Source organism: Xiphophorus couchianus, chromosome 21 (genome assembly GCF_001444195.1).
Source record: "Xiphophorus couchianus chromosome 21, X_couchianus-1.0, whole genome shotgun sequence".
Lineage (NCBI taxonomy): Eukaryota > Metazoa > Chordata > Actinopteri > Cyprinodontiformes > Poeciliidae > Xiphophorus > Xiphophorus couchianus.
The window spans coordinates 1311451-1325482 of NC_040248.1; the positions used below are offsets into that span (position 1 = coordinate 1311451).

At 42.8% G+C, this 14032-nt stretch overlaps 2 protein-coding genes across 46 annotated transcripts in view; one reads left to right on the forward strand and one right to left on the reverse strand.

Moving 5' to 3' along the window:
• Positions 1 to 14032, forward strand: part of LOC114136412 (NACHT, LRR and PYD domains-containing protein 14-like) — a 337230-nt gene that overhangs the window by 188356 nt on the left and 134842 nt on the right. The window lies entirely within an intron of this gene.
• LOC114136418 (NACHT, LRR and PYD domains-containing protein 3-like) overlaps positions 1 to 14032 on the reverse strand; it is a 476176-nt gene that overhangs the window by 17285 nt on the left and 444859 nt on the right. For 13 of the 45 annotated variants that reach the window (XR_003593794.1, XM_028004338.1, XM_028004358.1 and 10 more), the window contains 4 exons: positions 10135 to 10311; positions 8484 to 8657; positions 6747 to 6920; positions 52 to 222 (listed from right to left, as the gene is read on the reverse strand). Coding sequence is in view for 43 of the 45 variants with exons in the window: in XM_028004338.1 (XP_027860139.1) it covers positions 52 to 222; positions 6747 to 6920; positions 8484 to 8657; positions 10135 to 10311 (696 nt within the window). In the remaining 2 variants the exon portion in view is untranslated. Of the gene's footprint in view, positions 1 to 51; positions 223 to 1402; positions 1410 to 6243; positions 6246 to 6746; positions 6921 to 7978; positions 7981 to 8483; positions 8658 to 10134; positions 10312 to 11932; positions 12116 to 14032 lie in introns of all 45 variants that reach the window. The other 32 variants (XM_028004353.1, XM_028004351.1, XM_028004357.1 and 29 more) reach the window with 23 other exon arrangements.

Genomic DNA, 14032 nt, shown 5'->3' on the forward strand with positions numbered 1-14032 from the left:
CCAACTTTTACATCACAAACATCAGATCCAGACTAAAACATGGTTTCTTACGATAATCGTTGTATTCTCCATTCAGGATTCTGTAGAAAACCACAGAGCTTCTTCACTCCAGAATCTTTCATATTGTTGTTGCTCAGGTCCAGTTCAGTCAGATGTTGGTTGGACTTCAGAGCTGAGACCAGAGAAGAACAGCTGATCTCTGATAAACTGCAGTTCTCCAATCTGAATAAAGAATAAAAGATGTGAGCTGAAGCCAACAGGATGCAGGTTAAAACTGAAACATGAACAAATTAATAATAAAAATGTAGAAAATTAATTTCACTGAATGTAAAAGTCCCAGAAACATGATGAACTGATGTTTAATATTTAATCCACTAAAATACACTTTATAGAGTCCAAACCAGCAGAACCAGAACATGTTATTATGATGTGTTAGAATATTTCAGTCGGGCCTTCAGTGGTTCTGGTCGGAAATTACAATGGACTTTAAGAACCAAAGTGTGACATTAGAGCTGTTAATGAATGCTGCAGTGATTTAATGGTAGCAGCTGTTGTGAAAACTGACATAAAGAGGAGAGATTTCTACAGGGTAATGCAGAAAACAGATCATGAAAGCCTGACAGACATAAATAATCTTGTATTTTGATTTACTGATGATTGTAAAGCAAGTAATTTTGCATTTTGATTCATTTATGATTATAGAGTTTGATGTAATGAAAAGCAGATCAAAAAATGAATAAAATGATGAATTAAATGTTAATAGAATCCATCCATCCATCCATCCATCCATCCATCTTCTTCCGCTTATCCGAGGTCGGGTCGCGGGGGTAGCAGCTTCAGAAGGGAGGCCCAGACTTCCCTCTCCCCGGCCACTTCTTCTAGCTCTTCCGGGGGAATCCTGAGGCGTTCCCAGGCCAGCCGAGAGACATAGTCTCTCCAGCGTGTCCTGGGTCTTCCCCGGGGCCTCCTCCCGGTGGGACGTGCCCGGAACACCTCACCAGGGAGGCGTCCAGGAGGCATCCTGACCAGATGCCCAAGCCATCTCAACTGGCTCCTCTCGATGTGAAGGAGCAGCGGCTCTACTCTGAGTCCCTCCCGGATGACTGAGCTTCTCACCCTATCTCTAAGGGAGAGCCCAGCCACCCTACGGAGAAAACCCATTTCGGCCGCTTGTATCCGCGATCTCGTTCTTTCGGTCATGACCCAAAGCTCATGACCATAGATGAGGGTGGGAACGTAGATCGACCGGTAAATCGAGAGCTTCGCTTTTTGGCTCAGCTCTCTCTTCACCACGACGGACCGGTACAGCGCCCGCTTGACAGCAGACGCTGCGCCAATCCGCCTGTCGATCTCCCGCTCCCTTCTTCCCCCATTCGTGAACAAGATCCCGAGATACTTAAACTCCTCCACTTGGGGCAGGACACCCCCCCTGACCCGGAGAAGGCACTGTACCCTTTTCCGGCTCAAGACCATGGCCTCGGATTTGGAGGCACTGATCCCCATCCCGGCCGCTGCACACTCGGCTGCGAACCGCTCCAGCGAGAGCTGCAGATCACGATCTGATGAAGCCAAAAGGACCACATCGTCTGCGAAAAGCAGAGATGAGATCCTAAGGCCACCAAATCGGATCCCCTCAACACCTTGGCTGCGCCTAGAAATTCTGTCCATAAAAGTGATGAACAGAATCGGTGACAAAGGGCAGCCCTGGCGGAGTCCAACTCTCACCGGAAACGAGCCCGACTTACTGCCGGCAATGCGGACCAGACTCTGACACCGGTCATACAGGGACCTGACAGCCCGTATCAAAGGGCCCGGTACCCCATACTCCCGGAGAACCCCCCACAGGGCTCCCCGAGGGACACGGTCGAACGCCTTCTCCAAGTCCACAAAACACATGTAGACTGGTTGGGCGAACTCCCATGCACCCTCCAGGACCCTGCCGAGGGTGTAGAGCTGGTCCAGTGTTCCACGACCAGGACGAAAACCACACTGCTCTTCCTGAATCCGAGGTTTGACTATCCGACGGACCCTCCTCTCCAGGACCCCTGAATAGACCTTGCCAGGGAGGCTTAAGAGTGTGACCCCTCTATAATTGGAGCACACCCTCCGGTCCCCCTTTTTGAACAGGGGGACCACCACCCCAGTCTGCCAATCCAGGGGAACTGCCCCCGATGTCCATGCGATATTGCAGAGTCGCGTCAACCAACACAACCCTACAACATCCAGAGCCTTAAGGAACTCCGGGCGGATCTCATCCACCCCCGGGGCCTTGCCACCGAGGAGCTTTTTAACCACCTCGGCGACCTCGCCCCCAGAGATTGGAGAGCCCAACCCAGAGTCCCCAGGCTCCGCTTCCTCAGTGGAAGGCATGTTGGTGGGATTGAGGAGGTCTTCGAAGTACTCTGCCCACCGACCCACAACGTCCCGAGTAGAGGTCAGCAGCACACCATCCCCACTATAAACAGTGTTTGTGCTGCACCGCTTCCCCCCCCTGAGACGCCGGATGGTGGACCAGAATCGCCTCGAAGCCGTGCGGAAGTCTTTCTCCATGGCCTCTCCAAACTCCTCCCACGTCCGAGTTTTTGCCTCAGCAGCCGCCCGAGCCGCATGTCGCTTCGCCCGCCGGTACCCATCAGCTGCTTCCGGAGTCCCACAGGCCAAAAAGGCCCGATAGGACTCCTTCTTCAGCCTGACGGCATCCCTCACCGAAGGTGTCCACCAACGGGTTCGAGGGTTGCCGCCGCGACAGGCACCAACAACCTTGCGGCCACAGCTCCGATCGGCCGCCTCGACAATGGAGGCACGGAACACGGTCCACTCAGACTCCATGTTCCCCACCTCCCCCGGGACGTGTTCGAAGTTTTGCCGGAGATGGGAGTTAAAGCTCCGTCTCACAGGGGATTCTGCCAGACGTTCCCAGCAGACCCTCACAACACGTTTGGGCCTGCCAGGTCTGACCGGCTTTCGCCCCCACCACCGGAGCCAACTCACCACCAGGTAGTGGTCAGTGGACAGCTCCGCACCTCTCTTCACCCGAGTGTCCAAGACATACGGCCGCAGATCCGATGAAACGATGACAAAGTCGATCATCGAACTGCGGCCTAGGGTGTCCTGGTGCCAAGTGCACATATGGACACCCTTATGCTTGAACATGGTGTTCGTTATGGACAATCCATGGCGAGCACAGAAGTCCAGCAACAGAACACCGCTCGAGTTCAGGTCGGGCGGGCCGTTCCTCCCAACCACGCCCCTCCAGGTCTCACTGTCGTTGCCCACGTGAGCGTTGAAGTCCCCCAGCAGAACAAGGGAGTCCCCAGGAGGAGCACTCTCCAGTACCCCCTCTAAGGACTCCAAAAAGGGTGGGTAATCTGAACTGTCGTTCGGCCCGTAAGCACAAACGACAGTCAGAACCCGTCCCCCCACCCGTAGGCGGAGGGATGCTACCCTCTCGCTCACCGGGGTGAACCCCAACGTACAGGCGCCGAGATGGGGAGCAACAAGTATGCCCACTCCTGCCCGACGTCTCTCTCCCTGGGCAACTCCAGAGTGGAAGTATGTCCAGCCCCTCTCAAGGAGACTGGTTCCAGAACCAGAGCCATGCGTCGAGGTGAGACCGACTATTTCTAGCCGGAACCTCTCGACCTCACGCACTAGCTCCGGCTCCTTCCCCACCAGAGAGGTGACATTCCACGTCCCAAGAGCCAGTTTCTGCAACCGAGGATCGGACCGCCAGGGTCCCCTCCCTTGGCCGCCACCCATCACACAGTGCACCCGACCCCTTTGGCCCCTCCCACGGGTGGTGGGCCCATGGGAGGGGGGGCCCATGTTTCCTCTTCGGGCTGAGCCCGGCCGGGCTCCATGGGTAAAAGCCCGGCCACCAGACGCTCGCCATCGTGCCCCCCCTCCAGGCCTGGCTCCAGAGTGGGGCCCCGGTGACCCGCGTCCGGGCGAGGGAACACCAAGTCCAATGTTTTTACTCATCATTGGGGTCTTCAGGCTGCACTTTGTCTGGTCCCTCACCTAGGACCTGTCTGCCTTGGGTGACCCTACCAGGGGCATGAAGCCCCAGACAGCATAGCTCCTAGGATCATTGGGGCACTCAAACCCCTCCACCACGATAAGGTGGCAGCCCATGGAGGAATTAAACTCAAATAATTATTGAAAGAAGTTATGTTTGAAGAATTATAAAAAGGTGATTAAGTTTAATGATTTATGATGATCATACAACATAAAATTGTAACTGAGTGTAATCATACAGTGTGTGAAGCAGAGAGGCATGTAGAGACAAGTAGAGACAATCTGTAGAGACATGTATCTCTTAGACTGTGTCGTAACTAGGGCAAAGGTTGGGGGCCAGTGAAGGGTAAGTCCAAGAGAGAAGTGAAACCAGATGGCCAGAAGACAAACAACAAAAAAGAAGTGAACAAGGCATTGACTAAATGTCGGGAGGTTTGGTACTTTCCATGAAGTAACTGGACACTCGAGAAGTCACGTCCGCCATCTCCCCATACACAACCACAGGGTGTACACTATTTAAGCCCATGAAAAAGAGGAACAAAAGTTCTTTGTCTCCGGTGTCGATGTCAAGCTAACAAGAAAATGCAGACAGAGGATCAGCAGAGGACTGCACCCTGGAGCCACGGAGAAGTGAAGACTCCACACTACTAGAAAGAGACAAGACACATCTACCCTCAACTCTGGTTCCTGATTCGACCGCCTGTTCTGTGCTCAACCTAAAGATCTCAAGGCTGCTGCAACAGTCTTGGAGAAATAGACAACATCACAAGAGTGATGAAGACCTGTGTGTTCGGAAGACAACAACCAGTTCTGCTTTGCTCCAATTCAAGGGGGGATTTTGCCATACAAAGACAAGCCTCAAACCAAGGACATTGAAACCTCCAGTTGCCGAGATAATCCACCATCTGGGTATGAGCCACAAAGCCTCGCTGTGTAAATTAGTGACAGTATAGGGAAAGAGGTTAGGAAAGTTTGGAAATAATTTTAATAATTTTTGTTCTTTATTCTTAATTCATAATTTATAATTAATCTGTCTGTCATCGCTGCTAACTGCTTGCTTAATAAAGAAGCATTAAAATTCTAATGAGATTTGTGGACAGTGAAATTAATTGAGTCACCTGTTGATTTTGGTTCCTCTAATTAGAGTAAAATCCATGAACATAATTCTGGTAATGTGGTGGCTTCAGAAGTTCTTTAGGGTTTGTAAAATAATGACCTTGGGGCTTATGTTGAGCCACTAAAAATGATCTAGTCTGTAACAAGTGCACATTATTAATAGGGAGAGAGCTACCGTTAACAAAAGTGGTTATTGAAGTTATGCAGTTGTGAGGGCTATTCAGCTGATTGCTTCTTTACTGAAAAGGGTAATAGCGTTTGGAAAGTAGGTAGTTAAAGACTAGATGAGTATCTCTCGACACCAGCAGAGAGATCTGTTTTTCTGGGAGAGAAACAGATCTCTGCTAAACTTGCTTCAGAGTAAGACTCGGAGGTTTAGAGATTTTCAGGACCCGTAAGTAGGAGCTAGTCAGTAGCCAGCCCATGGGAGTTGTGAGGTAAAGGGCAGGGGTGGCTATTGCACAATTACACAGCTCATTTCCACAGTGACAGTTGACTTATTTATGTGGAGGATCAATAGCCCAGTTTGATTATAAATTCCTCCATGAAACCAAATGTTGACTTTTGTCTATGTTTGAATTCTATCAATTTATTGTTATTTTGCTCTATTTCCATTTACTTCATTCTGACTGACTGTATGATTATCTTATTATTTTTGATCCAGGGCTGTTGTATTGATGTTTATCTCTTATTATTAGTTGTATTGGTTGCTTATTGGATCATGTGACTGCTGCTTCATGTCTTCTTTGGTCCTGTGGCTGTTTAAAGTTGTCTAGAAATAAAGCTGCTCTGCTATCAGCTGTCCCACGGTGCCTCCATCCAGCTCCTTCTGTCAACGTCACAACTTACTGCTACATCTGTCACAAACTCACAGGATTCCTGCTGCTTCACCTCAGACACTGGAAATTAGAAATAATCAAGGAAAGGGGAGGGAATACTTTGTTTACCTCACATTCATTGAGACACGTTATAAAATATTTCCATAATATTTTCCGATAATTTACTTACATTGATGCTGCTGTATTAAAATGTAACTGTTTCTGTTAGACTAAGCTCTAATATTGGAGTTCAGATTAATTTTAAATGTCAAACTGATTCCTGATGTTTTACATCTGTTTATCTTTACAGAATTAATAGAGCTTGTGTTTTTATCATTGATGGTTTATTGATCACTTATGATCAGAAAGTCAGACATGTGGACGAACATCATTATTTAGTGAATTAAGCCTCAGTCTGTCTTGGACATAAAGACATTTTATCAGATTTTATATCTGATAGTTTTCTAGATATTAAGAAATTTAATGATCCTAATATCAGAGTTTTATCAGCCTTTAGTCTCCAATCTGACCTTTGACCTTCTCTCTGCAGGTGTGGTTGGTGTCTGTGAAATGAACTCTGTGATTTGTTGGATGTTATGATGGGAAGATGAACTGCTTGTGCTTTTATAAAACAAAGAAACTTTAACTGGACCAAACCATAGAAGAAGAAAGCAGACTTTACTATGAAGATCCTCAGAATGGCTCAGTAGAATATCAGCCATCTGCCTGCAGTTTAATGGCAACACAACTTTCACATCAGAAACATCAGATCCAGACTAAAACATGGTTTCTTACATTAATCGTTGTATTCTGCATTCAGGATTCTGTAGAAAACCACAGAGCTCCTTCACTCCAGAATCTTTCATGGCATTGAAGCTCAGGTCCAATCCAGTCAGATGGGAGGGGTTGGACTTCAGAGCTGAGACCAGAGAAGAACAGCTGACCTCTGACAAACTGCAGTGGATCAATCTGAATAAAGAATAAAAGATGTGAGCTGAAGCCAACAGGATGCAGGTTAAAACTGAAATATGAATAAATTAATAATAAAATGTAGAAAATTAATTTCACTGAATGTAAAAGTCCCAGAAACATTATGAACTGATGTTTACTATTTGACCCAGTAAAATTGGTTTATAGAGTCCAAACCAGCAGAACCAGAACATGTTATTGTGACGTGTTGCTAGAATATTTCAGTCGGGCCTTCAGTGGTTCTGGTCAGGAATCAAAATGGACTTTAAGAACCAAAGTGTGACATTAGAGCTGTTAATGAATGCTGCAGTGATTTAATGGAAGCAGCTCATTTCCACAGTGACCTTTAACCTTCTATTGAGTGGAACTGAGTGATTTATCTGAAGGATCAACAGCTGCAATTATTACACTTCACTCATTCATAGACACAAGAGAAAACAGAACTGACTTATTTATGTGGAGGATCAGTAGCCCAGTTTGATTATAAATTCCTCCATAAAACCAAATGTTGACTTTTGTCTATGTTTGAATTCTATCAATTTATTGTTATTTTGCTCTATTTCCATTTACTTCATTCTGACTGACTGTATGATTATCTTATCATTTTAATCCAGGGCAGTTGTATTGATGTTTATCTCCTATTGATGGTTTTATTGGTTGATTATTTAATCATGTGACTGCTGCTTCATGTCTTCTTTGGTCCCGTGGCTGTTTAAAGTTGTCTAGAAATAAAGCTGCTCTGCTATCAGCTGTCCCACCGTGCGTCCATCCAGCTCCTTCTGTCAACATCACAACTTACTGCTACATCTGTCACAAACTCACAGGATTCCTGCTGCTTCACCTCAGACACTGGAAATTAGAAATAACCCAGGAATGGGGAGGGAATACTCTGTTAACCTTACATTTATTCACAGCTTGGAAAATATTTTCATCTTATTTTCAGAAATTTACTTAAATTGATGCTGCTGTATTAAAATGAAACTGTTTCTGTTGGACTAAGCTCTAATATTTCAGTTCAGATTCATTTTAAATGTCAAACTGATTCCTGATGTTTCTACATCTGTTCATCTTTACAGATTAATAAATTTTGTGGTTTTATCATTGATGGTTTATTGATCATTTATGATCAGAAGGTCAGAGATGTGGATGAACATCATTATTTAGTGAATTAAGCCTCAGTCTGTCTTGGACAAAAATATATTTTATGAGATTTTATGTCTGATTGTTTGTAGATTTCAAGACTTTTAATGAACCATACTGTATATCAGAAATTTATCAGCCTTTAGTCTCCAATTTGACCTTTGACCTTCTCTCTGCAGGTGTGGTTGGTGTCTGTGCAATGAACGCTGTGATGGTTGAATGTGATAGTGGGAGGAGGAACTGCTTGTGCTTTTATAAAACATAGAAACTTTAACTGGACCAAACCATAGAAGAAGAAAGCAGACTTTACCATGAAGATCGTTAGAGTGGATCAGTAGATAATCAGCCATCTGTCTGCAGTGTAGTGGCAACACAACTTTCACATCAGAAACATCAGATCCAGAATAAAACATGGTTTCTTACATTAATCGTTGTATTCTGCATTCAGGATTCTGTAGAAAACCACAGAGCTCCTTCACTCCAGAATCTTTAAGATTGTTGTTGTGGAGGTCCAGCTCAGTCAGATGGGCGGGATTGGATTTCAGAGCTGAGACCAGAGAAGAACAGCTGATCTCTGACAAACTGCAGTACTCCAATCTGCATAAAGAATAAAAGATGTGAGCTGAAGCCAACAGGATGCAGGTTAAAACTGAAATATGAACAAATTAATAATAAAATGTAGAAAATTAATTTCACTGAAGGTAAAAGTCCCAGAAAATTATGTACTGATGTTTAATATTTGATCCAGTAAAACTGGTTTCTAGAGTCCAAACCAGCAGAACCAGAACATGTTATTATGACGTGTTGTTAGAATATTTCAATCGGGCCTTCAGTGGTTCTGGTCGGAAATTAAAATGGACTTTAAGAACCAAAGTGTGACATTAGAGCTGTTAATGAATGCTGCAGTGATTTAATGGAAGCAGCTCATTTCCACAGTGACCTTTAACCTTCTATTGAGTGGAACTGAGTGATTTATCTGAAGGATCAATAGCCCAGTTTGATTATAAATTCCTCCATGAAACCAAATGTTGACTTTTGTCTATGTTTGAATTCTATCAATTTATTGTTATTTTGCTCTATTTCCATTTACTTCATTCTGACTGACTGTATGATTATCTTATCATTTTAATCCAGGGCAGTTGTATTGATGTTTATCTCCTATTGATGGTTTTATTGGTTGATTATTTAATCATGTGACTGCTTCTTCATGTCTTCTTTGGTCCTGTGGCTGTTTAAAGTTGCCTAGAAATAAAGCTGCTCTGCTATCAGCTGTCCCACCGTGCATCCATCCAGCTCCTTCTGTCAACGTCACAACTTACTGCTACATCTGTCACAAACTCACAGGATTCCTGCTGCTTCACCCCAGGCACTGGAAATTAGAAATAACCAAGGAATGGGGAGGGAATACTCTGTTAACCCTACATTTATTCACAGCTTGGAAAATATTTTCATCTTATTTTCAGAAATTTACTTAAACTGATGCTGCTGTATTAAAATGAAACTGTTTCTGTTGGACGAAGCTCTAATATTTGAGTCCAGATTCATTTTAAATGTCAAACTGATTCCTGATGCTTTTACATCTGTTCATCTTTACAGAATTAATAAAGTTTGTGGTTTTATCATTGATGGTTTATTGATCATTTATGATCAGAAGGTCAGAGATGTGGATGAACATCATTATTTAGTGAATTAAGCCTCAGTCTGTCTTGGACGCAAAGACATTTAATCAGATTTTACATCTGATTGTTTGTAGATTTTAAGACATTTAATGATCCTAATATCAGAGTTGTATCAGCCTTCAGTCTCCAATCTGACCTTTGACCTTCTCTGTGTGGTTGGTGTCTGTGAAATGAATGCTGTGATTGGTTGAATGTGATGGTGGGAGGAGGAACTGCTGGTGCTTTTATAAAACATAGAAACTTTAACTGGACCAAACCATAGAAGAAGAAAGCAGACTTTACCATGAAGATCCTCAGAATGGATCAGTAGAATATCAGCCATCTGTCTGCAGTTTAATGGCAACACAACTTTCACATCAGAAACATCAGATCCAGAATAAAACATGGTTTCTTACATTAATCGTTGTATTCTGCATTCAGGATTCTGTAGAAAACCACAGAGCTCCTTCACTCCAGAATCTTTCAGGTCTTCGTTCCAGCTCAGGTCCAGTTCAGTCAGATGGGAGGGGTTGGACTTCAGAGCTGAGACCAGAGAAGAACAGCTGATCTCTGACAAACTGCAGTGGATCAATCTGAATAAAGAATAAAAGATGTGAGCTGAAGCAAACAGGATGCAGGTTAAAACTGAAATATGAACAAATTAATAATAAAATGTAGAAAATTAATTTCACTGAATGTAAAAGTCCCAGAAACATGATAAACTGATGTTTGATATTTGATCCAGTAAAACTGATTTATATAGTGAAAACCAGCAGAACCAGAACAAGTTATTATGACGTGTTGTTAGAATATTTCAGTCAGGCCTTCAGTGGTTCTGTTCAGGAATTAAAATGGACTTAAAATTTTAAAACAGTTTCATATCAGAATCAAAGTGAAGGTTGGTTTATCTCAGGAATCTGTAAGAAACCTATGACTCTGTTGAGTCACCAAGTGGTGCTGCTGCTGATGATCAGGTTCTCAGTTCTTTGTTCTAAATTAAAAGTATTTACTGAACTATGGGGACAGTAAATACTTGGAGAACCTATTCTGGTTTGGTCTAGACCAGTGATCTTCAACTCCAGGCCTCGATGGTCAGTGTCCTGCAACCTTCAACACCTGAGTCCCATCGTGAGGTCATGGGGTCATCAGCAGGACTCTGGAGAACCTGACTGTGTCCTGAGGGATAATTCATCATTTCATTCAGGTGCTGAAGCAGAAACATCTAAAAGTTGCAGGACACCGAACATGGAGGCCTGGATTTGAAGAGTCCTGGTCTAGAAGCTGCTATGCTGTCTTCTGCCTACCTGCATGTTGCCATGATAAGAGCTCTGCCAATCACCAACAAGCAGATGTTATGGTCCATCCACCTGGTGACATCCCAGCAGAGGATGGACAGGAGAGACAGAGGATAGCTAGAGATGAGGACCAGATATTTGCTGCAGTGAGGACACAGGCCTTGTTTACCATTGATCACATCTGATCAATTCTGATCATAAATGATCACATCTGATCATCAGAAACAGGATGGAGGAACTCTGAATCAGCTCTAAAGTTTCTGATCAGTGGCCTGATGAAGCATCTCTGAGCTCAGAGAGATGAGGCTCCAATCGACTGACAGCTGACAGACCGAAGAACCACAACTTCAGGACAAAGCTGAGCTGGAGGAACCGGCTCCTGCTGACAGTTTTTATTCAAATAAAAGTTTCTATTTGTTGTTACTAGTTCAGCTCTTTCTTAAATAACATGTTTTTATTACAAACATGACTTGTCTGATTCTGGTTTTACTCTGGAGGAACATTTCATTATTATTGTGAAGAAGAAATGGGAAATAAATCAATCTGATCATCTGAATCTTTCTCAGAACAAAGTGAAACATCTCCATCATTATTTATCATCATTTGACTTATTGAACTTATTTTGTCAGTCCAAAACATTTTAAAGTCAAAAATAAAGATCAATATTCTCAAAGTCTGAAAAGAATACTTATAAATGTATTTTATAAGTTTTATTGCTCTAAATGAGCAAAATGAGCAAAATATCTTTTGTATAAATGAGCAAAATATATTTTGCTCATTTATAAAGCAAAAGATTTTAGAAATTATATTCTGACATTTTGAGAGCAGATTGTTTTTAAAGAAAACAGAATAAATTTGAAGATAAATAAATATTAAAGTATCAATGAAAGATTTAATAGGATAAATAGAGAAAACAAACCTCAGACTCTTTACTTTACTGACTGAACTCTCCAGGATCTCAAACATAGGCTTCAGTTCAGAGTCTGTACTGGTTCCCTGTATGTAGATCTGATTTATTTCTAGTTCAGTCAGATGTTGGTTGGACTTCAGAGCTGAAGCCACAACTTCACATTCAGCCTTTGAGAGAATACAGCCACCAAGTCTGTGATTAGAGAAGAAATAAAGTCAGTTCTAATTAAACCAGATAATCTATATAAACACATTTAATAACATTGATATCATCTAATGAACATCTGGTCTTCACATCAATTTACTGAGTTTGATCATTTCATAATTAACATCATGGTTCTGGTTCTGGTTCCGGTCCAGTTTCATGTTCTCAGAACAACTGGAGGTTTTAGCGGCGGCCATCTTGGCTGCCTGTTATCAAACCTCCCTGTTTCTTCATGCTGAGCTCTGACTGCTGCAGCAACAATCTGGATCAGAAGATCTTTATCACATGACTTTAAAACATGATTCTCATTGGAAGATGAAGGAACGGATGAAATCAGTGGAGCTGATATCCTAACAGACCCAACATGGTGGAGCGGATGGTGATGATCAGAAAATAGTTTCTATTCATCCATTTTCTAGACAAACTTCAGCTTTTAGGATCATGGCTCCTCTCTGTCTCCAGCAGCCAATGACTGAGAGGCAGGAGAAACTCTGGAGAGGAGGACAATTCATCTGACCAATCAATGATTTTATTAAATATTAAAACCATCTGCAGTAAAACAGCAGAACTCAGTAAATATCTTCAGGCCTCCATGTTAGGATCTGACTCTCTGCTGAATGTAAATGTAATCAAAGCATCTTCATCTGGATTCAATATCCAGATGAACTCCTGACACTAAACAGTCACCAAGCTCTCCTTCCTGAGGAAACCAGGAGCTTCAGCTGCAGCCAGATGTTGAAGATCTTCTATCAGTCTGTGAAGGAAAGTTCAGTTTCCTTCACAGACTGCCCCCACCATTCTACGATAGATATGAAATATAGATCATGATGGAAAGAACCAGATGGTCATGAATGAATCCAACAGCTCTGCTAAAAGCAGCCTGATGCTTCCAGCAGAGCTGTCCTCCTCTCTCCCCATCAGATGATCCACTGTGGCTCCCCAATGAAGCAGCATCTTTAATGGTGAACCAGTGAAAGTTCTCCCAGTAACTAGAAGAGGCTGGAATGTCTAAAGCAGGGGAGATCAATACGTCGATGGTGATCGATTGTTGGAAGGTTTTGAGTCGATCTTGGCAGCATGTGACAAACTGAAAACCAGGAGGCTGAAACCAGCATGTCCTCTTCTGACACACTTATCAAAATATTTAATAAGATCCAAAACCTTTGTAATTTTATTAAAGATTTTAAAAAATAAAGAAAATCAACAAAGCCTGTTTAAATTAATGAGTCAGCAAAATAATGACTTTTAATTATTATTTCAACAAGGTGTTGCACAATTCAGTGCGTTTTGGTTCCACTAACAGGAAAAAAGGCGACTCAAAGACCGACTGTGGTTCTGGTTATTTCAGGTTATTTTACCTTTGTTTACCTTTGCTGTGACGCATCACAGCCAATGGAGTTTCTGAACGTTCAATAAATGACAAAATTGTACTAATTAACTCGTTCATCTGTGAGTATACGCTATTCACAAACATCAAATACGGTAATGTTTTATTAAGTATTAAACAAACAAATGGCTCCTGAAGCAACAATTATATGAAATTAAATTAATTGTCAAATATAAAGAAATTTGTTTGGCGCTCTCTGGTATCTTGCTTTGAGCTCAGAGTCTGAGAGATTTTTTCTCTTTCAAACATGCTATTTATTTTTGTCTCTTATTTAGAAGAAATATTGATATTGATGAGACTTTCTCCAAAAAGATAAACTTTTTCAACCTTTATAGCTCTGCTATTGAAAATGAGAAGCTGACATTCACAAATGACACTGAAATAAATTCCAGTCCAACATCTGGTTTGAGGTGATTCCTCTGGAACCTGTTGGAGGAAAAATATCCCAACTACAAAGGATGTGCTTTTAACCCAACTCTTTGGTTCCTCTTATTAGTCTGCAACTTCTCATATTGAGG